We start from the raw sequence: 25032 nt of genomic DNA, 5'->3' as shown, positions 1-25032 counted from the left end.
GTCACCTCATGCTTGCAATATCTGACATTTAAAGTCGTTCTTTTATGGACTAATCCAATCACCCACAAGAAAAAATAAATGGTAAAATAAACAAACGGATGTCTGGGTCTCTCACCATACTATCTTTTTTCCCAGGTGTTTGATCATTCTCCCAGATCTTTCCTGAACCCCTCCAGATTTTGGGTGGCTTTTCCAAACAGTAAGTTATTTTAATAACAATGTACTGATGCCAGGTGCAGAGATAATGTCACCTCTCTACTCCTACTCAGTATTTCCATGTGTATGTGCTTTGCAAAGACTGCATTAGTCTTTTCAGCATCAACAGCACACCATGAGCTCATGCTCAGCTGATTATGAAATCCTCTCTTCCCCCTCCAAGTCTTTGTGAGTCACTGACTGGCAAGATAAAATCTCCTACCCAGTTTGGTTTCCAATTTATGGTCTGTATAATATTCACAATGCTAAAGACATGCTTCGTGACAAGATTAAACACCAAATTTGTGAGGAGCAGAAGTAATGAAATCTCCTTTCCTGCACCCCTCTGCCTTGTGATGTTCTGGTCCCTGAAGGAGAGTGAGCACTGAGCCTTTCTACCACGGAGAGGTCGATGCAGTCGCTCTTCCCTGCCCAGTTGAGCATTTTAACAAAACAGGTTGGGCTAATGTGATGAGACCTCTGTCTCTCTGTCAAGCTTAAAGTAAGGCAGAAGTTTTAGAAGTAAGTGGAGAAAGGGAAAAGGGAAGGCAGACATGCAATGCAGCCATGTAAGCCCTGTTTTCCTAGGAGACGAGATTGAATATTGGAGACGTTTTTGTGCTAAAAGAATAAAATAGGGTCTTGGCCAAAGTTGCTCCTCACTGGCTTTATGGTGGAACATAGAAATGGGGTCCTGGGCCCATGGGCAGGGTGGGGGAGGCACCGGGGTAGGCAGATCAGGGCCAGTAAGGGCTGTGGGTGCCCTCAGGGGTACAGCAGGGCAGGAGTGGGTATACCTGAAATGGCAGCAAAGAAATGGGGACACTGGCTGGGGCTCCTTGATTTCCTAATTGTTCTGATAATAGTGCAACAAAATGTTGCCCCGTACTGCTGGACCACAAGTGGACTTCTGCTGTTCTGAAGGCAGTGTGGTAGGAGTCACACATGGCACTCTGCTTTGGGGTGTCCCTTCCTCTGAGTCCTTAATTTGGGTTCCCACCTGCCGTTGTGCCCCTGTATCCCTCTGGGCTTCAGGAAATGGGCCTTTGATGGGCTGAGGGCTCCTGGGATGCGCCTGGGAGCTGCTGGGGCAGGGTATTATTTGAGCTCCCTCTCCTGCTGTTGTCTCTCTGTGTTCCTTTGTGGGTGTGCAGATGAGCTCTTAGCACATATTACTGAACACCTGGGGCTTGCTGCACCTCTGCAGACTGCTGTCAGCTCTGTCTCCCTCTCCTGACAGCCTCAGCAGTGAGGTGATGCACAAGGTGCCGCACGCTGCTCTGAGCCCTGCTCATACCACGGCATAACCCAGACAGCTTCCAGCAGTCAACAGAGCATGACATATGTACCCTGCCCCATCCTCGCCACCTGTCCTGGTTTAGGCTGGGATAGAGTTAATTTTCTTCCCAGTAGCTGCTATAGTGCTGTGTTTTGGATTTGGTATGAGAAGAATGTTGATAACACACGGATGTTTTAGTTGTTGCTAAGTAGTGCTTATGCTTGTCAAGGATTTTTCAGCTTCCCATGCTCTGCCAGGTGCACAAGAAGCTGGGAGGGAGCATAGCCAGGACAGCTGAGCCAAACTGACCAAAGGGATATTCCATACCATATGACGTCATGCTCAGCATATAAAGCTGGGGAAGAAGAAGGAACGGGGGGACGTTCAGAGTGATGGCGTTTGTCTTCCCAAGTAACCGTTAAGTGTGATGAAGCCCTGCTTTCCTGGAGATGGCTGAACACCTGCCTGCCGATGGGAAGGAGGGAATGAATTCCCTGTTTTGCTTTGCTTGTGTGCGCGGCTTTTGCTTTACCTGTTAAACTGTCTTTGTCTCAACCCACGAGTTTTCTCACTTTTACCCTTCCGATTCTCTCCCCCATCCCACTGGGGGTAGTCAGCGAGCAGCTGTGTGGGGCTTAGTTGCTGGCTGAGGTTAAACCACGACACTACCTCTTTTGTCTTTCCCCCATCTCCCTCTCCTTGGACAGAAGCACCTTCACTTTTCTAACAGCATCGTGACGTTGCATGTTCATTGCCACTTGGAGAGGTCTCATTGCCAACGCAACAACCCTCTCCATGCTGTAACAAACCCTCTAAACAAAAGCCTGCATCAAAACTACACTCAGGGTAGTAAGAGCTGGAGAATTCAAACAAATGCAATGGCAACTTTTTTACTAAAGCAAGAAAAAAGCTTTTTTTTTCCCCCTTTTTTTTCTGTTTTGTTTGTTTTGTTTTTCTTCAAGCCTCCTTCCTTCTTCAGTCTCTCCTGCTTGCCACCACCATCCAGAAAATGGGAACAGGGAAAAATCAAAGGAGGAATAAAAAATCCCGCAGCAAATAAATACTCTAAAATATCCCACTGCACAGTCTCCCCATAAAGACTCTTCAAGTGGGAGGCAGCCTCGCAGGAACTAACCAAAGCGGATGGGTTGACCGTGGACAGCAGCCAAACACCCACACAGCCACTCGCTCACTCCCCGTGGGACAGGGGAAAGAAGAGGAAGAACAAAAGTGAGAAAGTTTGTAGATCCAGATAAGGACAGTTTAATAAGTGAAGGAAAGCAAAAAAACCCTAAACCAAACAACCCAACCCAAAAAACTCCCAAGCAATGCAAAGGCGATCACTCACCACCTACCAATGGACCCAGGACCAGCCAGTCTCCCAGCAACGGCCACCTTGGAAGACAAAAGCCCCACCATTCTTCTTCCTCTACCCCAGGTTTTCTTGCTGAGGTTGACGTTTTATGGCATGGAATTTATGTCCTTTTGGCCAATTCGGGTCAACTGCCCTGGCTGTGTCCCCTCCCAGTCTCTTGCCCCCCCGCAACCTACTTGCCGGGAGGGGCAGAGTGGAAAAAAAAAAGCAAGCGTCGATGCTGTGCAAGCGCTGTTCAGCAATACCCAACACACTGGTGTGTTATCAACACTGCTTTAGCCGCAAAACATGGCACCATGCGGACAGCTATGAAGAAAGTTAACTCCATCCCAGCCAGACCCCATACAATCTCCACCCCTTGTTCCATACTACTCAGGTCCTACACTCTCCCATACATCCCCATCAGTCATGACCCCCCCTCCTCGTCCTTTGACATACACACAGACGTCACTCCCTTAGTCTGTGGGACATCCCCCAAACGTCCATAGAAATCCAATCAATTAATTTGGTCCATGATTTGCGCTCCACACAGCAGCTTGCCACATCAGATGGTTTCACACACCACAGCAGGATCCACTGGTAAACAGAGCATATTGCCTTTCACTTTCTGCTAATTTATTATACTCTTGGGCCTGAGCCACCTCCTCAGGTGATGCTTCAAAATCTCTGCCTCCTGGCCAAACTGTGATCTCTTCCAGGATTCGTGGGCAGTGGGGGCTTCCCACTTGAGCCCATTGCATGATCGATGCTCCCCATTTACTCCACGTAGTGTCGGTTGTATAAGGTGTAGAGGGGACCCTTTGTATGAACATCTAGTGCACCTCGGACCCTTGATACCCCCAGCTCCAGATCCCTAGAGATCGGCCTCGGGTCTCTCCAGGTGTTTTCTGCCAGAGTCTCCAGGAGAGGCTATGCTCCCCAGGTACGGTGCAGAGCACGTTTCTCACAGCTGGTCCTGCCTGGACAGGCCCAAGGGCTACCACACAAACTATGTCCTGTCTGGCCTGCTGTTGTTTAGGGACTGTGGTGGGTTGACCTTGGCTGGACGCCAGGTGCCCACCAAGCCGCTCTATCACTGCCCCTCCTAAGCCGGACAGGGGAGAGAAAGTATAACAAAAGGCTCGTGGGTCGAGATAAGGACAGGGAGAGATCATTCACCAATTACTGTCACGGGCAAAAATCAGACTCGCCTTGGAGAAAATTAATTTGATTTATTGCCAATCAAAAGTCAGAGTAAGGTAATGAGAAATAAAACTAAATCTTAGAACACCTTTCCCCCACCCCTCCCTTCTTCCTGGGCTTAACTTTACTCATGATTTTCCCTACCTCCTCCCCTGCAGCGGCACAGGGAGACAGGGAATGGGGGCTGTGGTCAGTTCATCACAGTTGTCTCTGCTACTCCTTCCTCCTCACTCTCTTCCCCTGCTCCAGCGTGGGGTCCCTCCCACGGGAGACAGTCCTCCACAAACTTCTCCAACATGAGTCCTTCCCACAGGCTGCAGTTCTTCACAGGTCACAAGGCCATGGGGTCACAAGTCCTGCCAGCAAACCTGCTCCAGTGTGGACTCCTCTCTCCATGGGTCCACAGGTCCTGCCAGAAGCCTGCTCCAGCACGGGCTTCCCATGGGATCACAGCCTCCTTTGGACATCCACCTGCTCCGGTGGGGGTCCTGCACAGGCTGCAGGTGGATATCTGCTCCACCGTTAACCTCCATGGGCTGCAGGGGGACAGTCCACCTCACCATGGTCTTCACCATGGGCTGCAGGGGAATCTCTGCTCCGGCGCCTGGAGCACCTCCTCCCCTCCTTCTTCACTGACCTTGGTGTCTGCAGAGTTGTTCCTCTCATTTTCTCACTCTTCCCTCCCAGCTGTTCTGCAGCAGTTTTTTCCCCTTTCTTAAATGTTATCACAAAGGTACTACCACTGTCGCTGATGGGCTCGGCCTTGGCCAGTGGCGAGTCCACCTTGGAGCCGGCTGGGATTGGGGACGTAGGGGAAGCTTCTAGCAACTTCTCACAGAAGCTACTCCTGTAGCAACCCCCGCTACCAAAACCTTGCCATGCAAACCCAATACACTTGAGAAAGTTCTTCTTTCAGGTCACTTGATAGAGAGGACTCACAAGCTGACTGTGACCCAGAATACGCAGTCTCCAGAAACCCATTATGCCTAGGAAAGCTTACGTTTCTTTTTTGTTAGCTGGTAGAAACTTGACTGTTATCTTACTGATCACATCCATGGAGGTGTGATGATGCTGATCTTGCCATTACAAGAAGGTTAGAAATATCTATCCTGGAGAAGAAGAGAAGGAAGGTCTCCACCAGATGGTTCCCGGAGTACTGGGATGGCAGCAATGCAGGGGCCAAATGCCAGACTTGGCTCAAGGCCAGTGCTTTTATCATAGGTCTCCTAGGCAAAGCAAAACACAGTGATAAGCAGCACAGCAAACACCAAAAGCTGACAGCAGCCATTAAGAAGCCCTGGAGTTCAATGTGCAGCAAGAAAGGGAGCAAATAATTCAGCGCCGGGACCAGCAACACCAAGTAAGAGCTAAACAGCTGTAACAGCTACAAACGCAGGCCTGCACACCCTGACCGAATTTGTTGTTATCTAAAGCCCCAAGCTGTGTGCCCAAAGGGACAGCAGTGGGTTGGCCCCACCAGCAGCCAAGCGCCCACCCAGCTGCTCGCTCACCCTCCAGCTCCTGGCAGGATAGGGGAGCGACTGGGAAGAACAAAAGCGAGAAAATCTGTGGGTCGAGATAAAGCCGGTTTTACGGGTAAAGGAGGGAGGGAAACGCCGGCCGCCACAAGGCCGTCGCTCTGCGCCTCCCGCCAGCCGACTGGTGCCGGCCGCTGGCTATGGCCACCTCTGTGGCCACCTCAGTGGCCACCCCTTTCTCCCTCTCCCCTGCTTTAAGGCTGAGGCTGACAGTGCGTGATGGCGGCAGGGGAAGCCGTGAGGCTGCGCTCGCGCCACGCAGCGACAGCGTCACCAGCACAGCGTCACCAGCACGGCGTCACCCACGGCCCCGACCCACGGGCCGCTGCCGGCGCTGTCAATCACCGCGCAGCGCCGCGCATGCGCACCGCTGCCTCTCTTTGTCTCCCTCGCTTCACCGCCCCCCACCCCCGCTCCTCGCGTCACGCGGCGGCGGCTCCGCAGTCACGTGCCGGGGGCGGTGGCATGGCGGCGCCGAGCCGCGCCTCGCGGGCTCGTCGCGGGGTGGTGACGCGGCGGCGGGGCGCGGGGAGGATGGGGCTGTGAGGGCGGCCGCCGCGCCGGACAGCCTGCGCCGCGCCGAGCGGGAGCAGCGGGCGCCGCGCCGGGGCTGCGGGCCGCCACAGGCCCCGCCGCTGCCTTGCGAGTCGGAGGAGGCGGTAAGGAGCGCGGGGAGGGCGCGGGCGGCAGGGCGGGCGGCCCCCGGCGATGGCCCCCTCCGGGCGGGCCCGGCGCGGCGCGGGGCTCCGGCGCCCCCCTCACGGCGCCCGGGCCTGGCGGGGCGGCGCCCGTGGTCCTCCCCGCGCTGGGCCCTGCCCACGGCCGGGGGTCCGGCGGGCCGCGGCCACTCGCGTCCTCCCCTGGGCCTGCGGGAGCGCTCGGCCCCGGGCGGCCGGGGACCCTCCCGCGCTCCGCGCCTGGCTGGGGAGGACCCCTTTGTGTCCTCCGCGCTCGGGGAGCGGCATGGGCTTCCTCAGGCCGGCCACCGCCTCCGAGGCAGCTGCCCCGGATCGCGCTCCCGGTGTTGGCAGGGGAGCCCCGCTTAAAAGCTGGGGTCCGACTGCCGCTGCCCGGGCGGTCCGGACCGAGGGGGCTCTGGCCCTGCAGCCTGGCACCCTTGCTCTTTGGCAGGCATGCGGCAGGAGCCTGCCGCCCCAACGGCGAGCCACTGTGTGCTGCGGGGTGATAAAGGTAGTACATCAGAAAGTCACGATTGTCGCGAAAGTAGTGGACAGAGACGTGATTTTTTAATAGTGACTGAATTACCAAAAAAAAAAAAATTAAAAGGCACTTATGAATGAAACTTACTTAGTGCTGTGAATGAGACTCAAGCGTGCGTAGAAAGGCTGAACATGGCTTGTTTGTTTATTTTTGTTTTTTTGCTGATTTCATCTTACTTGTCCTTTAGGCCATGTTTATCTTTAAATTTCTATGGTTACATACGTTTTTCTTGGTTTTGACCTTTTCCACGGTAGAGGAGAGAAAACACATTGACTCTACATAACTCTTAAAATGATGCTCTAAAGGGATGTCAAGGAATTACAGTGTAGTACAGTTTCAGAAATGAGCACCAGTTTTTTTATTTTTTTTGTTTTAAGGTTGATGACTGGTTTTTTTTGGGAGGGGAAGAAATTTGAATAAAAATACGTGAATTTTTTTAATGCCTTTTTTGGGCCTTGACTATACTTCTGAAAACTAAGCAGTTAGTGGAAAGTTAGGATAGAAATTTCACATCTTCTTCCACCTTCTGGAATATATTTGCTGTCAGTGACACGTTTTAGACAACATTGTGTGTTTTAATACGATTTTTTTTTTCCTCCAAAGGTAGTGAAAAAGAAAATATCAAGATGAGTAAAAAGCCTCCAAATCGTCCTGGAATCACATTTGAGATTGGTGCTCGTTTGGAGGCACTGGACTATTTACAAAAATGGTATGGAATTGTGCAGTATTTTCTAAAAGCAAAATTATTTTGCGTATATTGTATATTTTGATGTCTAAGTATAAAACTTAGTGCACCTACTAATTGACTGTTTCACATGTGAACTTTATCAATTTCCACGTAAGTCGTCTGTTAAAACTGTTAGCCTTTAGGAAAATATTCTCTCTTCAGAAACCAAACTAAGCTTTTCTATGGGTTTTTGTTTGTTTGCTTTTAGCTGCTTGTGCAGCCATAGTAAGCAAAGAGCATTTCCAGAGTAGTGTGGAATGCAGCGTCATGTGCGAGACCATCGATGTGTTAATGCGGCAAACTTCTGCAACTAAAGACTTCTTTTGTTTTAGTTTGAAGGCATGCACGCGAATTTGTTTTGTATTCAGTTATCATACTTCGTAGGATCACAAAACTGATTTTAAAAAAAGAAAGCATCCTTAGTCGGAGTTCATGGAGTAGGTAAGTACAGTTGTATTTGTATCAAAAAGTTGGAGAAATGAAATGCTTAGAACTGACTCTGCACCACCCAGTCACACCATCAGTAAGAGTCAAGACTACAAAATGGAAATTTGTGGGCACAAGGACCATGCTACACGGTGTGTGTATTGTGAAAGAAGTTCTTCTTTTGAAATAAATTGTTAGTCAAAATTTTATTAATGCAAGAGGGCTAATTTCATGATGTGTGCTGGCCATGCTATTTCAGTTTGAAAAATCCGTGGTTTTGTTAAAGTAGATGACACAGGAAGTTGATGCTTCTACCCAGAAGTTTTTTCTTAGCTGCTCTGTGATTAATTAGGGCTAGGAAATATAGAGGCCTGTACCTGCTTTTCTGTTGCATTCCTGGAGAATTAAGCACGTTCATGTAAATATCTGCTAACTGATAATGATCCTGCTAACTCCAAGTTATGTGATAGAGAAGTCTGTGTATTATTTACATGTTTACTCCAGTAGTTATATGCTCTGTATAAAAAGTTGGGTTAAACTTTTTCATCTGTAGAGCTTCGATTTTAATTATAGCAGAAGCGCTTGTTTTAATAAACAGTCTCTAAAGGAAAATACCGTTCACAGAACAGTCCTTGTTCCTGTCCGTTGCTGTAGAGTGGGTTTTCAACATACGGATTCTATAACTGAATGCCAAGATCATGAAACTGTCTGAATAGTACTATAAAAATAAAATAATTTTAATAGAACTTTTTATAGCATCTTCTGTGACTAGAGAGAATTGGTTAATGTAACTAGATAACAAAAGTTAATACATAAAAATAACTTCAGCTTAATTGTATCAAAAATGATCACTGAATACCCAGTGTATGGTTTATATCAGATCTGCCCAGCCTTTTCACAGGGAAGGATCGCATGTCAGTTCTGGAGTACTTGTCTAGGTTTGGCTTGTCAGGGACGGGCCCTGTCACAAGCTCTGCAGCTGAGTTGCTTGGTATTTTCAGGCAGAATAGAATCTATCCCAAACTTTCTAGGAATTGATTAATCATCTGGACTACCAGGTAGAACAGGTCAAGTTTATATGCATGTGAACTTTTGTGGTGCCATAGACAGGAACAGAAAGTTAATATTAAAATTTTGCAGTTACAGCAGCACTGAAAACAGGACACTCTTTCAAATGAAATAATATTCAGGTATGTAACCAAAGAGCTTGTTAGAGAAAGCCTACTGTCGTGTTATTATTAGGGTGACACAGGCCAGAATAATAGTCCATGTGACTTTTTTTCTTAGCTTTCTGTTGCATAAGGGGGTGGTGGATGTTTTTTAAATTCTTTCTATATATAAGCTGTATGCATTCCCCTCATCTGCATGCAGAAATACATACTTCAAAGAAAATAAAGTCGCTGAACTTACATGAAATCTCTTTATATTTTTTAACAAAACCAAGTTGAAGAGCAGTAGTATTGCTTAGCTCAGTCGTTCTACAAGTGACAAATTGAGAACATTTTCTGAAAAATAGCCTTTGAAAGAGGATTTTAATTTTTTTTTTCTCCATTTTTCTGAAAGCCTGCTGTCATTTAAAGATCCAGTGTTCACGACCAGTTAAAATGTTAATCAAGAAAGGCTTCTAGAGGATGGGAAAAAATATAGTAAAGTATGTTTTTGCTTTCTGAGGCACTTCTGCAGGTTATAAATTTTCATCTGTGTAGTAGTTGCTGAAATCCATCTCATGGAATCTGGTATTCTGTTTGAATTCAGTAAGCTTTGCAGAGGGTATTCTGTACCTTGATTGTTTATTGCTTAAAACCCCTATATTTTTAGATGAGGCAGTTTTTGCAGACAGTGTTTTGGTCACTGTATCATTTGGCATGTACAATTACTGAATAGAAGAAAACCTGGTCAAACTGATCAGCAAGGACAGGCTGTCAATGAGCGTGTTTATTTTTTCCTTATTGTGGAGGTAACTGCAGTTGCTTCTTTATCAAGTGCAACAGTGTACTGTTGCAGGGGAGGTCGTCTTACATAATGAATTTGTACCACTTGTTAAATTTAAATTCTCTAAAGCAAACTATGAAATGCAGCTCTAATCAAAATCAATGTGATCATCTGTCAGCAGATAGTAAATGATATGGGATTGTCTGATAATAGAAAATTATTAAATATATATGAGATGATCAGGGGCCTGGAGTGTATGACCTGTGAAGAAAGGGTGAGGAAACTGGACTTGTTTAGCTTGGAGAATGCTTCAGGAGACCCACTAGCAGCCTTCCAATACCCACAGGGTTGTCAACAAGAAGACTTAGCCAAGCTCTCCACAGTAGTGCGTGGTTGGAGGACAAGAGACAACAGGCACAAGTTGAAACGAGAGATTCAGGCTGGGTACAAGGAGAATCATCTTCCCCATGTGACAGTCAAGCAGTGGATCAGGTTGGCCAAAGTGCTTGTGGAGTCTCCAACATTGGAGGTTTTCAACACTGGGCTGGATAAAACTCTGGAAAACCTGGTCTGATTCCATAGCTGACCCTGTTTTGAGTGGGAGGTTGGACTAGAGGTTTTCTGAGGTCCCTTCCAACCTGAATTATCCTATGATCTCATATAAAAACTGATACATGTGCACAACCCCCACCCCATGCCTCTCACTGACAAAACAAATGAAACAGCAGTAAAACTGCACATATCTGCAAGTACGTGCCCATGTGTAAGGCTGGTTCCTAAGCTGTTGGCTTCCACAAGTAGGACACAGTCTCTGCAAAGCTGATGTATTTAAAGATGCATCTCTTCCTTTTGTTTCTGTTTTCTTGTGTCTTTTGTGGCTCTAGCTCTCTACTGGTTGTCCCCTAAGTGCCAGATGCTGCTTTGAAAAAAACAACCGTGTTATTTTTCTGAGACTGTAGTTATTAATCTGCTTGATCTAAACTCTAAGTTAGGCAATGAAGGAAGTACAGATACATGGCCCTTGTTGCAGTTCTGGAATGGAAACAGCTCACTAAAATAGATTAGTTATCAGAACAACAGCACTTTGACTTGGTGTATTTGATTATCTGGATGGATTTTTCCGCCTTCTCCCCCCCCCAGTATGGAGGAAGCTTTTTCCCTGTAAGACTTTGGGAAATCTTGTTTTTACAGTCTTTGCTTTGGATTTCAGTTGACTGGGTTACTTGACAGCCAGGTATTTGAAAGGACTGTGAAGACTCTGCTTTATATTGATATAATATAATACATATAATAAAAGGTGGGGAGTTAGAAATAAGTGTTTGCAGATTTTGCACATACCAGAAGACTATTTGTGGAGAAGCCAGAATGGAGGGTATTTTGTTTTATATCCTCTACGAGGTAGAAAGAAAGACTTTTTATACCATTATTATGAAGGCAGGAAGTATGTGTCTGTTTCTAGTCTTTGTAGGTGCAAACTTGGGCAAATTTACTAACGTTTTTGCATCCATTTTTACAGTTTGAAATAACTGTTGTCCCATCTCGCAGATCAATTCACCACTTGCTGGTCACTTTTGAAGGGTCAAAAGGAAGATGATGATGTCAAAATTAAAAATACTGTCCATGTGGCCATTAATATTTGTTAAGTGCATTGGAGAAAATGGGTATTTTTTTTAACATTGTCAAGAAATGAAAAATGGAAGTTTCCCATTAATTTTTCCTATACGAACGTTGGAGCATTATTGTTGTCTGACCAGTGCTTCATAGTATAAATTTTCTAAGCCGTATTAAATTTTGCAGCTTTACGAAAATGTTGCGTAATTCTTACGGGCTGGAATCACTGGAACCTGCGAATGGAGAGCGTACAATATTTAAACTGGGCAGATACCATCAGCTAAAAATACTTTTCCTGTTCTCTCTTTAAAAAACAAGAACAAAACCCCCTGAAATTTGGATGAGACTTTATTTGGGATTATTAAATACTGTTTCCAGCACGCTATTAAAAAAACACACCCAACCCAGGTTATTGTTTCTTCCCACGAAAAGAACACTTTCATTATTGAACTGAACTGTGGTGGTCTGTTGGTTTTTTTCTGTGAAAAGTAAAGACTTTTTGCTCAGTTTTTTAGAGTGTATTTTTCTGGTTTGTGCTGCACAAGTGTTGACATATCTGTTTGTATACCAAATTCATTCTGATCCCTTAGCGTGTAGTACTTGCTGGGGGCGAACAGGGAGAATTAACGTGAAGGAAGGTTGTTGGGCCTTAGACATCATTACACTTCGGTACTGTAAAGAGTGATGTTTGTATTCCCCTTTGTTGTACTTCTTCATAACGCCTACTTGTAGCTTTGCCATGGAAGGAACTTCTGCATAAAATTTCTCATGTGTATGAGATGCAACCATCTTCATATTGATCTTCTTTCTACAGAATAAATGTAAACATTGCTCTTAGCCGTAGCAAAAACTTTCCTGGATGCGTTGTTACTAGAATTCTTTAAAAAGGCGGGTTAAAAAAAAAAAGTTGCCATTTTATCTTTTGTTAGCAGGAAATGCATACTTGCATTTGAAATATTTGTATAATTTTGCAATTTATGAAATTGATTATTTTCAGTAGAAGTACAAAAACTATAACACTAGAAAAGAGTTTCTGTGCAGTGTAAAATTTGCAATAGTAAATTCTGCAATACATATGCTCTGCTCTTTGCCACTGTGGGATCAGTATTGTGAAATATTACTGTTTATACATATTTGTGGCATATCGTGTGGCTAAATTTAGTAGATTGAGGGTAATATCTTGTTGTTAAATCCATACAAAGTTATTTTTGAGCTGCCTAATAACCAATCATATATAGCTTGGGTGGTTCAGGGATTTGCTAAATCTTGCTTATAATCTCTGAGGATTGGAGTTGAATGCAGGTTTTGGCTCTATTCATCTTGCAATCACTGTCTTAAGATACGTTGAAGAAACATAGATTATTGGAATGAAGCCATTATTTGATGATGTGATTATTATAAGATTTAACTGTGCAAAACCAGTGTCATGGACTTTGATTCAGAGCTGATAATGACATTTTAAAAAGACTTTGGTAGCAGAAATAGTATTTATCAAAGAGAAGTTAACCAACAAACACCTGGTGCTGCGTTTCCTCTGTTGAGTGATCCCAAATGAGACTTAGTATTTTGCATATCTTCTTTTATTAACTGATGCTAGCTTTGCTCTCTTTTTTTTTTTTTTTTCCATATATATTAACCTCTTGACTCTTGGCTTGCTGAATTTTCCTTAAAACTATCTTCATTTTTATATATTTGTCTCTAAACTATACTCTATATTTTACTTCCCCCTCTTACTCAGTTTTCTCTTTCCAGGACAGTGTACTATATTTTGCCAGTTTATCCCTTCTGTTGTCTTCTACCACAGTGCTTGGAATGGTGACTTTGCTGATGATGACCAGTGAAAGCTACCAGCCATAACAAGAAAAACGTAGCAAGGGAACCGCTATAGGGTAGTGCCATAATGGGAACAGAGTGTTTGCATTGTAGATGCGTAGGAAAAGGAGAATTCTGTCTTTTGGCTGATGGTCCCTGAATTTTGTAAAATAACCGTAGTTTTGCATCACTACCTGGCTGGCATGTGATAAACCTGAAATTTCCAACTGTAGTGAGAAAGAGCACCATCGTTCTTGTCTTCATTTCACTACTGCATCTTCAGTGCTTGTGCACAAGCTCTTGTTTTTGATTACTACAAAGTGCGCTTCCTGTCCTTTTGCTTTTGTGGTGTTTTTTCTTCCTTCCCTCTGTTAAATGCTTTCTGTGTCGTCACTTACTTCTATTCAGAAGTCTTAGGTAACATCGTTACTCATAGGTTTGCTGTAGTAACCGTAAATTTACCTTTTCCTCTGCTTTGCTACCCTTCCTGCTTATTCTGACACTCAGTGTCTAGTTATAAGAAGTCTGAAATTGGAACACTTGGGAAGATGAAAAAAAACCAGTAAGAAATTTTATAATAAAATTCCTGAACGTAGCAGCATGTAGGCTTAAGAAGAAAGCATCATCAGAGGCAGGGTTTAGGAAAACCATCTCTTGGCTGACTTTGTTTTCTTGAAGCTTTGTTCAAAGTTAAACCAGAATGCTGATAATGGGATTCAGGTTTTGACCTACGAGTTTTACTTTCTGTTTTGATACAATATGTCATCAGTTGCACTCTTCTTGTTAGGTGGTTGTTGTCAGTCTACTTGAGAGGGGAAAGGAGATTGATCTTGTTGCTGCTCTGAAAGAAGTTCCATGGAGTTCTTCTATCTTGAAAAAGATTTTGTTAGAAGGATGTCAAATGAGACTAAGACATTGTTTATTTGGTTTTTTTAAAGTTCAGTGAGAAGTTTTTGGGAACTTAAAGAATGGCTATGAAAATATTTTGCATTTCTGAAATGTATGGATGAGACAAATGCAACAAGAAGTTGGACTGCCTATGTACTCTGAGGCGAGGGTGAAATGTGGCTGAAGTAGTTGCAGTAGTAACCTAGAAAATCGGAGAGAGTTTTTCTCATTCAGCAACTCCTGAGATACTTAGATGTTGGGAAACTCTATGCATCACTGCAGCTGAAGAGTTAGCACTGGGGAAATGAAGGAGCAAATTGAGATTGACACCTTTTGTTTTAATGCCCTATCCTAGTCACCAGGAAAGAATGAAAGCCTGTATTTCCCGAGAACTTATATTTTAATCAGAACATAGTGTTAAAAACTCCTTTATCAGCACCATCAATATTTTGGAGAGAAAGTATTCGAAATTGAAACGTTGACAGGGTTCCTGTGTATGTCAGTTGCGTTTCTAGCTGATGGAATTTGCAGTAGGACTGGAAATTGGTTGCTGAAGCTCTGCTCTTTTACTATTGCTCCACAGTAGCACTTTGTTAGAAAAACAGGTTGGCTCTTAATGGAAGTGAAAGACAGCTGTCCTTTTGCTGTGGTCTTTCTTTTCAATACATGTTTTGTTAACTTTAGACCATCCCTAATATAAACTCTGGAGAAAATGTGATGATATAATTAACTTTTTTTGGGAGATTCTTTGTGCTTTTGAATCCATTTGAATACTTTTGTGAAGGGCGGAAGGAGCCGAGTTCTGCCTCTTTCCAATTTTCTCTGCATTTCATACAGTGGAAATAATGGGATCTGATAATTTTGGTGGAGGAAGTAGTGTGACAAAACCAGTTTGTGCCTTGCACCCCTACTACAATTTTGTGAAATACATCACTGCGGTGAAACAGAAATAGTAAGACTGAATAATAAATTGCTGAAGCTAGAGGAATTTGCCATTTTTCTCTGCAAATGTAATCTCAAACTTTATGGTTCCTTAACTTCATCTATGCCACACCCAAAATTAGATGCCTAAGATTTGGTCTGGTTGCAGTCCTGATTAGTTCTGCTGAGCACATACAGTGTTTGCTGAGAGTAAAATCCACGTGTTAATTAAGACTGACATTTATTTTAGTGCATGTGGAGTTACAGAGAGATGACTGCTAAAAAATAGTTGCTATGAATCAAATTTAATGGCAGTGAAATCATGGAAGCTGATCTGTAAATTAGTAAGCGGCTTAGATTAAGTTCTGTTGACTTCTGGGTTTGATTAGTTGCTCGTATTTGTCTGGAATCAATGGTATAGTTTGATGTAACATTTCATATGATAAAAGTAATGAATGTACTCCTAAAACTATTTTATATCCTTCCTATTTCCAAGCAAATGAAAACTTTTACAGGACTTTCCTTTAAACAAATGCAAGTTTTAAAACTGATAAGCACAAACTTCTAATACCAATTTCAGGCAGTCTTGATTTGGGAGCTTGAGGTTTAAATTCGTGTATAATCATCTGACTAGGATGAAGATGATGACATATCATCATGACGTGTATAGATAACTCTAAATGTTATCCTACTTTCAATTTAGTAACTTCATCTTTTTCAGACTCGGAGATTTCTCAGTACAAAGTGTTAGTATAACTTTCTGAATGGTCATGTAAGCAGTGTTGTATGCAAAAAAATAAAAACCCGAGAAAGAGCTTTGGGATTTATCAGTTTACGTTTATCGTTCAAGGTATCCATCTCGTATTGAGAAGATAGATTATGAAGAGGGGAAGATGTTGGTCCATTTTGAACGTTGGAGTCATCGCTACGATGAGTGGATTTACTGGGACAGCAATAGGTTGCGACCTTTGGAGCGACCAGCATTAAGGAAAGAAGGGCTGAAAGATGATGAAGAATTTGTCGTAAGTGGCACGTTTATTTTGTCTTTGACTCTTTTTTTTTGTAAACTGTTCTACTTGCTTTCCTACGTTAAATCTCTCTAGCACATAATGTTTAATTCTTTTTAGGAAAAAGTCTAAATGTTTAAAATATTAATGACTAAATTTGTATTTTAAATAGGATTTTAAACCTGGAGAGGAAGTCCTAGCTCGTTGGACAGACTGTCGATATTACCCTGCAAAGATTGAAGCAATTAATAAAGAGGGTATGTATTCATATATGATCCATGGGTAAGGACTTTTTGCATATGCTATGCTGTAGCTGTAGTCTGCTTAAAAAAATCGACATGCGTATAAAGTTTTCTTCACTGCCTCAGTATCAAGTGAAAATGTTTCTATTCTATCAAATTTAGTAAGAGGTTCATCTTTTATTTGGGTGAAACTAGACAGTTGGAATTTCTCCGGGAAGACAAAATGCTCAATGTTTCCTCAGTGATGAGAGGAATATCCTGTGCAGTGTTACAAATATTTTGTACTATTGTTGATTTGGGCTAACGATACATTTAAATGTTTAATTGTTTTAGGAATTGTAGGACTCTTTAAAGTTCTGTTTATTGAAGAAAAACAATGGAAACAGGGAAATAAAGGAACAAATTAGCTGAAGTACTTCACAATGGGGTGATATTTCTAATGAACATAAGCAGAAGTTCAAGTTTTTACTGTAGTTTAAAGCAAACGAGGATTTGATTGTGAATTGAATTGTTTCCCTATTGTCGCAACTTAAATATTACTTAATTCTTTCAATGAATTATGAGCAAAAGTGACACAGTAGCTTAAAAATGCTTGAAATTGTCCAAGTGGACAAAGAGCAACAATATAAAAGCAGGGTTTCGTTGAGACTGTCATTTATTTTTCTTAAAATTCTCGATCCTGACTGTAGGTAACACCTGGTTACTTTGTTCATATAGCCTACAAAACATTTTGCTAAAGCTTTCATAGTAACAAGGTGTGTTTGTTTCTTAACTACTCATAGTAATTTCATCAATCCTCTTCTAGGAACATTCACAGTACAGTTCTATGATGGTGTTATTCGATGTCTTAAGAGGATGCATATCAAATCTATGCCAGAGGATGCAAAAGGGCAGGTAAGAATACTTTAGGTATCTCTTTGTTAGGTTTTATATAGATTTTTGGGTTTTTTTAAAATATCTTGAGATAGTAAAAATGTCATTTAGCACAACTAGATTTAGCTAACAGTCTTTATTCTAGGTCCTGCACTGCCTTGCTTCACCAGTTTTATGGATGATGCACCAGAGTGTGCTGCTCAGGTAGCCTTGCCTCTATCTGAAATGTCTAGCTGCCGTACACTCCATTGCCAACTAATCTGTTCCCAGAGTTTTGTCTTGCAGAGTTTACAAAACCAGGGGCATCCAGAGACTTTTTCCTCTGGTGTCCTTTCAGGAAAAAGCTTTAGCTTGTCAGTAGTCTGTGCTGCTGATTTTTTTTTTTTTTTTTTTATTCTTTTCTTCCCCACCGCATCTCTTTTGTTTGCTACCGTGGTAGCTTTTTGCCCAGGTGTTCTTATTAACATGACTGTTCTGTGGGTGTTTTCTCCCGTGTATCAGAACTTTTGGGGATTCAGACAGATAAATATTTATCTCTGCTAATGTCCAGTTGCTGTTAAAGAAGAGATGCTGAGTAAAAGTTGAGGGAGACTGTGAAGTAGAGGACATGATTTAGTCACTAAGCATATCTTTACTTGCAAAAGAAAAACAACATTGAAAACAGTTAAATGCTTTCAGTGGAAATGCCATTGCATTTATCTTGCATGGTAACTGTATTCTCATAGTTAATGAGAAATAACTCCACTGAAACTATTTGAGACTTGGAGACAAGAAATGTGAAAAAAACTGTTCTTATTTGCTCCCAGTTTTCTTCAGAATACTCCTAACTTGGCAAACAAAATTCAGGTATTTCATAATTACTGTTGTAACCATCCCTATTGTGACAAAGGCAGATGGATAAGTGAATTGGCTTGAAAACACTTCTACATCAAGGCCTCCAGGTTACAGGTAGCTGTGTACTAGGGTTGATCATCTGTGCAAAGAACATTGGAACTTTGTGCAGGCAGCACTGCACTATTTAAACTGTTTCCTTAAAGAGATTAAATTGAAATCCATAGTCATGCTAACACTGGCTTCTTGCTGCAGTCTTACAATAACTCTGTTGAACCAGCACATAATATTTCAAACAAGACTTTCAGTATGGCAGTAAGTTAGGAAGCTAGAGTGTTTCATTTTACTTCATAAAAAGAAAAACTTGGGTAATGTCGTCGTGACTGAACTGAAATAGCCCTTTTGTGACAATGTGAAGAAGTCCCTTACTCTGTCCTGTGCTTTTTCTAGGGAGCTATGCTGTGTATAATCTTGAGTTACTACTCTTAGGCCACAGGCTTTTTCAGCTTTAAAAAATCCATTTCTTAGCAACCATTTTGATGTCCAGACATGCTTGGTAGCAGTCCAGCTCATCTATGACTTCTAATTTTTCTCAGTAGTTGGGAATTACAGTGTTAGTCCATGCATCTCAGGGGCTGAATGTAGGTGGCTTCAATGAAGTCTTGAGAAAGAATAAGGGGGCCAAATTTACACTTTCTGAGATGGATTTAGAATTTTTAAGTTGTCTTGCAGCAAGAACAACACCAATTATGCTTTCTATAATGCTAATTAGTATTAGTCTTAGCATTTTATTTTGCAAGATTAGAGATGGGCATGAAGTTCTGTAGCTTTTAAAGGCAAAGATACTTTTTTTTCTACAACATCTCCTACGTCATTATGCTATGGTAAAATGTTTGTTTTTCAAAATATTTTTGTGGAATTTAAGAATAAAAATGTGATCTAAGACTTGGTTTGAAAATCAGTTATCTGAAACTGAGCTTTGTCCAAGCCTAGAACTCAAGGGGATGTTTTTGCTTTTTTGCATTATTTATTTTATAATAAGTCATTTACTAAAAATTATGTAAAGATTAAAAAAATGCTGAGTATAACTTGATTTGAAAAATAGTGGAGTTGGCAGATCCAACTCTTCATGCTTAATTTAAACCTATGTCTTGTTTTTTGTCTGTTTCCAAAGCAAAAAATACATTTCAAGAGATGGGTGTAAGCTTAAGATACTTCAAGATCTAGTGCATTAGCAAATTTAACAAATGCAAGATCTGTTTGGAAGGTGTGTGCTACGCATGCAGAATTTGAATTACATGGAGAAAGAGGGATATAGCTAGTTAATTCTTTGATTTGAGCTTAGCGTGTCTTAAAGGAAGAGATTGTAAACACTGTAACACTCAAACTATTTTTGAGTTGCAGCAGAAGTGTGTTTTAATAAGACTCAGCTGTGCAGGTGGAAAGGCAAAATTTTTCAAGAGTGGAAAATATTTGTGTGGTTCAATGCAATGAGACTATAGGTTAGGTTGCTCTGCAGATAAGCACAAATTAATTGAAATCACACAGAAACGTGGCTAACGTAGTACAGAGAGAAAATAAAAAAAGATGGGGATATTGAGACTGCCCTTGTGAGAGCACATATGAAGTATTTGGATAACTTACTTTTTCTGTTTCATGTTTTTTGTTTTATCTTCGATATAATTAGGCGCGCGAGAGGGAGCAGATAGCGCCGGAGCTGAGATTAGTGACGGAAATCGAACCAAAAGAAGTGAGTTTTGAGGAGGGTTTTGAAGGAGAGGGAGGGGACTTGGCACACAGGAAGAGGAAGCTGAGGAAAAAGCATGGATTTGCGATTGGGACAGAGTCAAAAAGAAGATGTGACAGGAGACAATGTGAGCCAAGATGTAGGTGGGGCAGACTGTTTAGAATTGAAAAGGTGAGGGTAAGGAATCCAGGCTTGATGTGGAATCAGCCAGTCAATAGGTTGATGATGTTTGTGTGTGTGTATGTATGAATGTGTGGGCGTTGGGAGTTGTGATGTGTCAGGAGAGGAAAAACAGCTGAATCTTTAGTACTGTAGAGAAGCAAAAAAGTGGTGATTGTAGGCAGGTGAAGGGAGAACGATGTGTGTGAATTCTGCTATTGGCACAAGGGTTGGATTTCAGAAATGATTCTGGTTTTGTCTTCCCACTGTTGCCGGTTTAAGGTTATGCAAAGAAATATTTTAAAATACAAGTGTTTAGCCAATTGATGTGTAAGGCTGTTGGGTAATTTCTACTAACATATTTATTGATCGTGCAATTTCTTGTGCTTTGATTTAGTGAATCTAATTAGCATAACGACAGTTTTCCTCAGTAGTGATAAAGTAATGTTTTGTCTTCTAACTACAGTGTCCCATTACTTCTCTGCTGTCAATTTTCTCAGCTTACTTGAAGGATGAATTTTAGTAAGATAAAGAAGGAAATACACTTTTTTTTTTAAGTTTTATGTGTAAATGAGAAACTTTCACTGGGGTGAGATACTGTGGGAAGCGGGAAATCAGGCTGGATGGTGCAGAGTATCTGGTGCAGAGTTACAAAACCACAGCCAATAGAGGGATAATGTCAGGACATGAGGGAGAAGTAGGGAAAACTTCTCTTATGAGCATTTTGCTTTTACTTCATTAATTTGTAATGTGTTCATATTTGGGCCCTTGGCTTTGTGTATACTGAAAGCTCTGGGGAAAAGTCCTGCTAGTAAAGATTTGCAACTAGTTTCTGTCATATCTATGATATTTAGTGTCCTGCTATTATGGTTGACAGAGTAAATATCTTGCAGCAACCCTGAGACAGATTTCAGAATTCATTGTGCTTTAGGATCCCACTGTTATTCTCCCATTTTTTTGTTAAATTTTTCTAAAAATTCTGAAAAAGGCACAGATGTATCTTTTTGAGGGAGGAGTTCATGTGCTCTTCAAAAGAAATATAGTCACCTTAGCATCTTAGATGCTAAATAGTTCTCACATGTCAGGAGCTGTGCAGCTGAGCAGTGGCTCAGCAGGAGTTCAAGGTTAAAAAGCAGGAATTACCTGTGTCACTTTAGTGCCTACATGTTTACTCCAGAGCCAAATTAAAACGGACCCACACAGTTTCTGGCCAATTCAGAATCACAAAATTGTTGAGGTTGGAAGGGACCTCTTGAGACAATCTTGTCCACCCCCCACTCAAGGTTCTTTTCACTGAGTTTAAATCTACATGTAAATCTAGGAAAAAAGGTATAACTATCTCCATAATTAATGTCTCTCTGCTCTGGCTCCTGAATGTTTAACCTTTGTTTGCTTCATTGTTATATGTGTCCTGCTACCCTTTGTAAGCTCCATGTCTTAAGGAAAGTATCCAAACAATGAAATAAAACGCAAACAAAAAACCCCTTCATATTGTACCAGAACAGCTACTGTTAAAACAGGTTACTTAGTTCAGTGTGGTCCTTGAAGCTTGATATCTTCGGAAAGCTTCTGATTTCAGAGTGCTTAGCTTGACTGAAAATTACAATGCTGTTTAGAAGCTGATTTGATGCAGGCTGCGCTTCCTTTGCTTCCCACTTTTATCATAAGATCCAAGCTCCAGCCATGTTACTGATCCTCTTCATCCCTTGGCCAGGGTACAGTGTAAGACTTCTACTCTCAGGTGTCCTAACTCCTCACCAGCACAAATAGCTCAATCCTTTTTTTGTCCTGCTGGATGGGCAAGGCTCTGGATGGACTGGAGCTAATGTGTGTGCTCGTTTTGGCTGGCCAAAAAAGAGGTATGTGTGTTTTTGATTGACTATGCAGCTGGCAGTTAGACACGCTTTTTGTGGCTGGCATGTCACCAAATGGCCTTGGTAGTTGCCTGTTGTGTAAGCATTGCCAAAGCGCTTCCAAACTTTTCTGCTGCTAGCTAGACTGAGTGTATGCGTCTTGCATTGACAATTTGGACACGGAACACTTTATCTTAGAGGAATCAAAACTGTTGGTGTTTCTAAGTGCATAGCTTGACGCAATGTAGAAGCATAACCTATGTAAAGCAGTGATTTAAAAGTATTGAGCTATGGAAAAAGAAAAGCATAATACAAAGAAAATAACGCTTTGTATTTTGTCTTATGCTTTTCTCATTCATCAAAGAAGGCAAAAAAACCTCAGTAGAACAGAAATTTGAAAGACGTATAATATGTAATGTGTGGGAAAAAGTTGCATTGAAACAAGATTTATAAAATCAAGATACTTTAGGTACCTCATATGATAACATAACAACAAGAAACAGTCCAGAATAAAATATAATCTGTTTACAGTTGGGGGGAAAAAAAAAGTTTTACTATCTGTAAAGCACTCATGCGAAACTAGACAAAAATAGTCTTTATCATACCTTTTTTATATGTGGTAGTACAAATCTGCAAATACTCTTGTAGCCAAATTGCCATGTCATAAATTAATTATTGTTCAAAACACTCAGATGCTTAATTCTTAGTGGTGGAGGATGACCATTGCTATTGGTTTTCATATCACATATAACTTCTCCATGGAAAAATTCTGTACCTTAATGTTACAGAAAAATTGTAAAAATACTTTAGTTGAAAGAATCAAGTTAAAATTTTTGTAATCAGATTGATCCCTGACACTCAGGAGACATAAGTCTGATCATTCCAAACTAGTGGAAAGAGCTTGGCTCAGCCTTGGAAGTCTTTAGTTCTCTCCGTTGACTCAAAGGGTGGCTAGGCTTCGTCAACATGCCAAAAAGTAGAGGAATTTGGGCTGTATGTTCTGTTCACTCCTTGGATGTTTCTGTATGGTCAAATAAGCCGTTATCCAAAATGGCACTTTTATTACCTTAAATGTGTATTGTGAAATTCAGTCACATTATAGAGCACTTTATTGAAATTATTCAATGAAACTTGTAACATGTAATACAAAAAGTGCTGTCTGTAGTTACTCTAGAAACAGAGATATAATTAGAAAAGAGTTGTCCCTGCTTTATCAGTTTAATTCAGGAAGAACTCTGCCCAATCATGCAGCTGGCTGGACCATTCTTCGAGTTGATTGTAATTTTGAATAGCTAAATTTGAGCAACAATGGAATTGGTGTATTTCACAGCCAGAAGGGTAAGAAAAAAGTCAGTGTTGTGGGTTTGGGAGCTCCTGGGTTTCTAAAGCTAGGACTCATAAAATAGGTAGCAGGGAACGCGTGCAGCCAGAATTCTATATGCAGTGGTTTTTTGAAGGTTTTTTCTTTTTGCTTTTTATCCATGTGACATATTGATAATACTTCAAGTTTATTTAGGAAATTTGGGAAACTTATTTTACCACTCTTTGAGTAGTAGCCATAAAAATAAATACAACTGCTCTTGAACGTTTCTAGATGAAGTTTCACTGGGTTTATAAGTATTTTCTATTTGAGTCTCAGGCACTTTTTAATACTTACTTACCATTTTTTCCTTTTTGGAGGATTGGATAGCTTTGGTCAAAGCTGCTGCAGCAGCAGCAGCCAAGAACAAAGCAGGAAGTAAACCTAGAACCAGCGCAAACAGCAATAAAGATAAAGAGGACAGAAAATGGCTAAAAGTTCCTTCAAAAAAGGAAGAAACCTCAACCTCCACAATCATGCAGGAAGTCCAAAAAAGGGAAGAGGAGCCTACATCTAGTGACACATTTGGTAAAAACTAATTCTGTAAGAGATAAAATAGGTGTTTCTGTAATGTTGAAGTAGAATTCCTGTTGTTAATTTTGCAATTAAGTAATAACTGGTATTTCTAGAGGAAGGTGTTTCATTTGCTATTATGATAACTTTATGATACATAACATTAATCGGTTCAGAAACAATTTTTATCAGACAAAGATAAATCTAGTTTGATCAGTATTTACTCCTTGTGCAAAACTTCTAACTAGCTGTGACAAGAGCAGTACATAGTTTTTTTTTTTTAATTATTTCATTGCACGCTTTGGTTCATATTCTTGCATCTTCTATTATCTGTGAGATAATCCCTGATCCTGTTCTAAAAAAAAAAAAATTCTAATATGGATGATATATCCATACGTAGGGATGTTTGAAACTATTTCTGGGTTGATAAGAATTTGTTCATTTTAAGTTTTTAATACTGCTTTTCTCATAATATTGAGTAAAAATTACATATTTTGAAGTAATCTGCATCTGATGCTTCAATGTGTAATACTAAATCTTCAGAATGTGTCATTTTCATTTTTAATAGAATTTTAAAGTTTCTTTACTGCAGTATTCTAATAGCAGTTCTGAAATACTTAAGTATTTTGGGTGTTGTTACGTATTTATGAAATGTGAGTTTATTAGATTTCTCTTCTGTTTAAAAGTAGGATTTCCTGTAGTGGATGTTCCAAAGATGGCCTTTGTGCAGGCAGAGAGCACGTTATCACACAAGAGGAAAAGTAATTTAGGCAACTCATTTCAGGCAAAGAGAGCTCGTCTTAACAAGATCACTGGTAAAATACTTTTTTTGTTACTGATTTTTTTCATTTTTAATGTAGTGAAATATACTTGCTTGCATATAAGGTACTAAAGTAGATTGGTAAGAGCATGTTCATGAGGCAGATACTCACTACAGTCATTTACTTGTTTGGATTTTAAAGGAATCTGGTAATAAAATTTACCTCGTTCATAAATTCAGAGGATGGTCTCAGGCTTGACTTGGTCTTTTTAGTTTTGTAGGAAGGTAACCATCCTGAACTGATGAATTTCTTGAGTATGTTTTAACACCAGCTGCACAATTTTCTCTATTATCGGGTGAATTTGCGGTTTGTACGTGTTCTTAATGTGGTTATGAGTTACCTACCACCACTGTAAATTAAAGCTTTTGTTAGCTGTGGAAAAACTAGATGTTTTGTCATAGTTTGTCATAAAGTAGAACTGTTGCTGAAAAGAGTTTACAGTATGTAATTTAAAAGTATACAAGCCTAGCTACAAATTGAAGCAATGAAGATCTGAAACATTTTTTTCAGTGTCTAAGG

The 25032-nt window shown here is 41.3% G+C and overlaps 1 protein-coding gene across 1 annotated transcript in view; it reads left to right on the top strand.

The window, feature by feature from the left end:
• Positions 1–6090: 6090 nt before the first annotated feature.
• The window catches only part of PHF20L1 (PHD finger protein 20 like 1), a 61157-nt gene continuing 42215 nt past the window's right edge, over positions 6091–25032 (top strand). Inside the window, 9 exon segments of the mRNA XM_075141139.1 lie at positions 6091–6228; positions 6701–6760; positions 7394–7499; positions 15958–16129; positions 16287–16371; positions 17162–17250; positions 19748–19810; positions 23500–23707; positions 24379–24507. Coding sequence (XP_074997240.1) covers positions 6703–6760; positions 7394–7499; positions 15958–16129; positions 16287–16371; positions 17162–17250; positions 19748–19810; positions 23500–23707; positions 24379–24507 — 910 coding nt within the window. The 5' untranslated portion in view covers positions 6091–6228; positions 6701–6702.

Source organism: Calonectris borealis, chromosome 2 (assembly GCF_964195595.1).
Source record: "Calonectris borealis chromosome 2, bCalBor7.hap1.2, whole genome shotgun sequence".
Classification (NCBI taxonomy): domain Eukaryota; kingdom Metazoa; phylum Chordata; class Aves; order Procellariiformes; family Procellariidae; genus Calonectris; species Calonectris borealis.
This window is presented reverse-complemented; position numbering and strand designations above follow the sequence as displayed.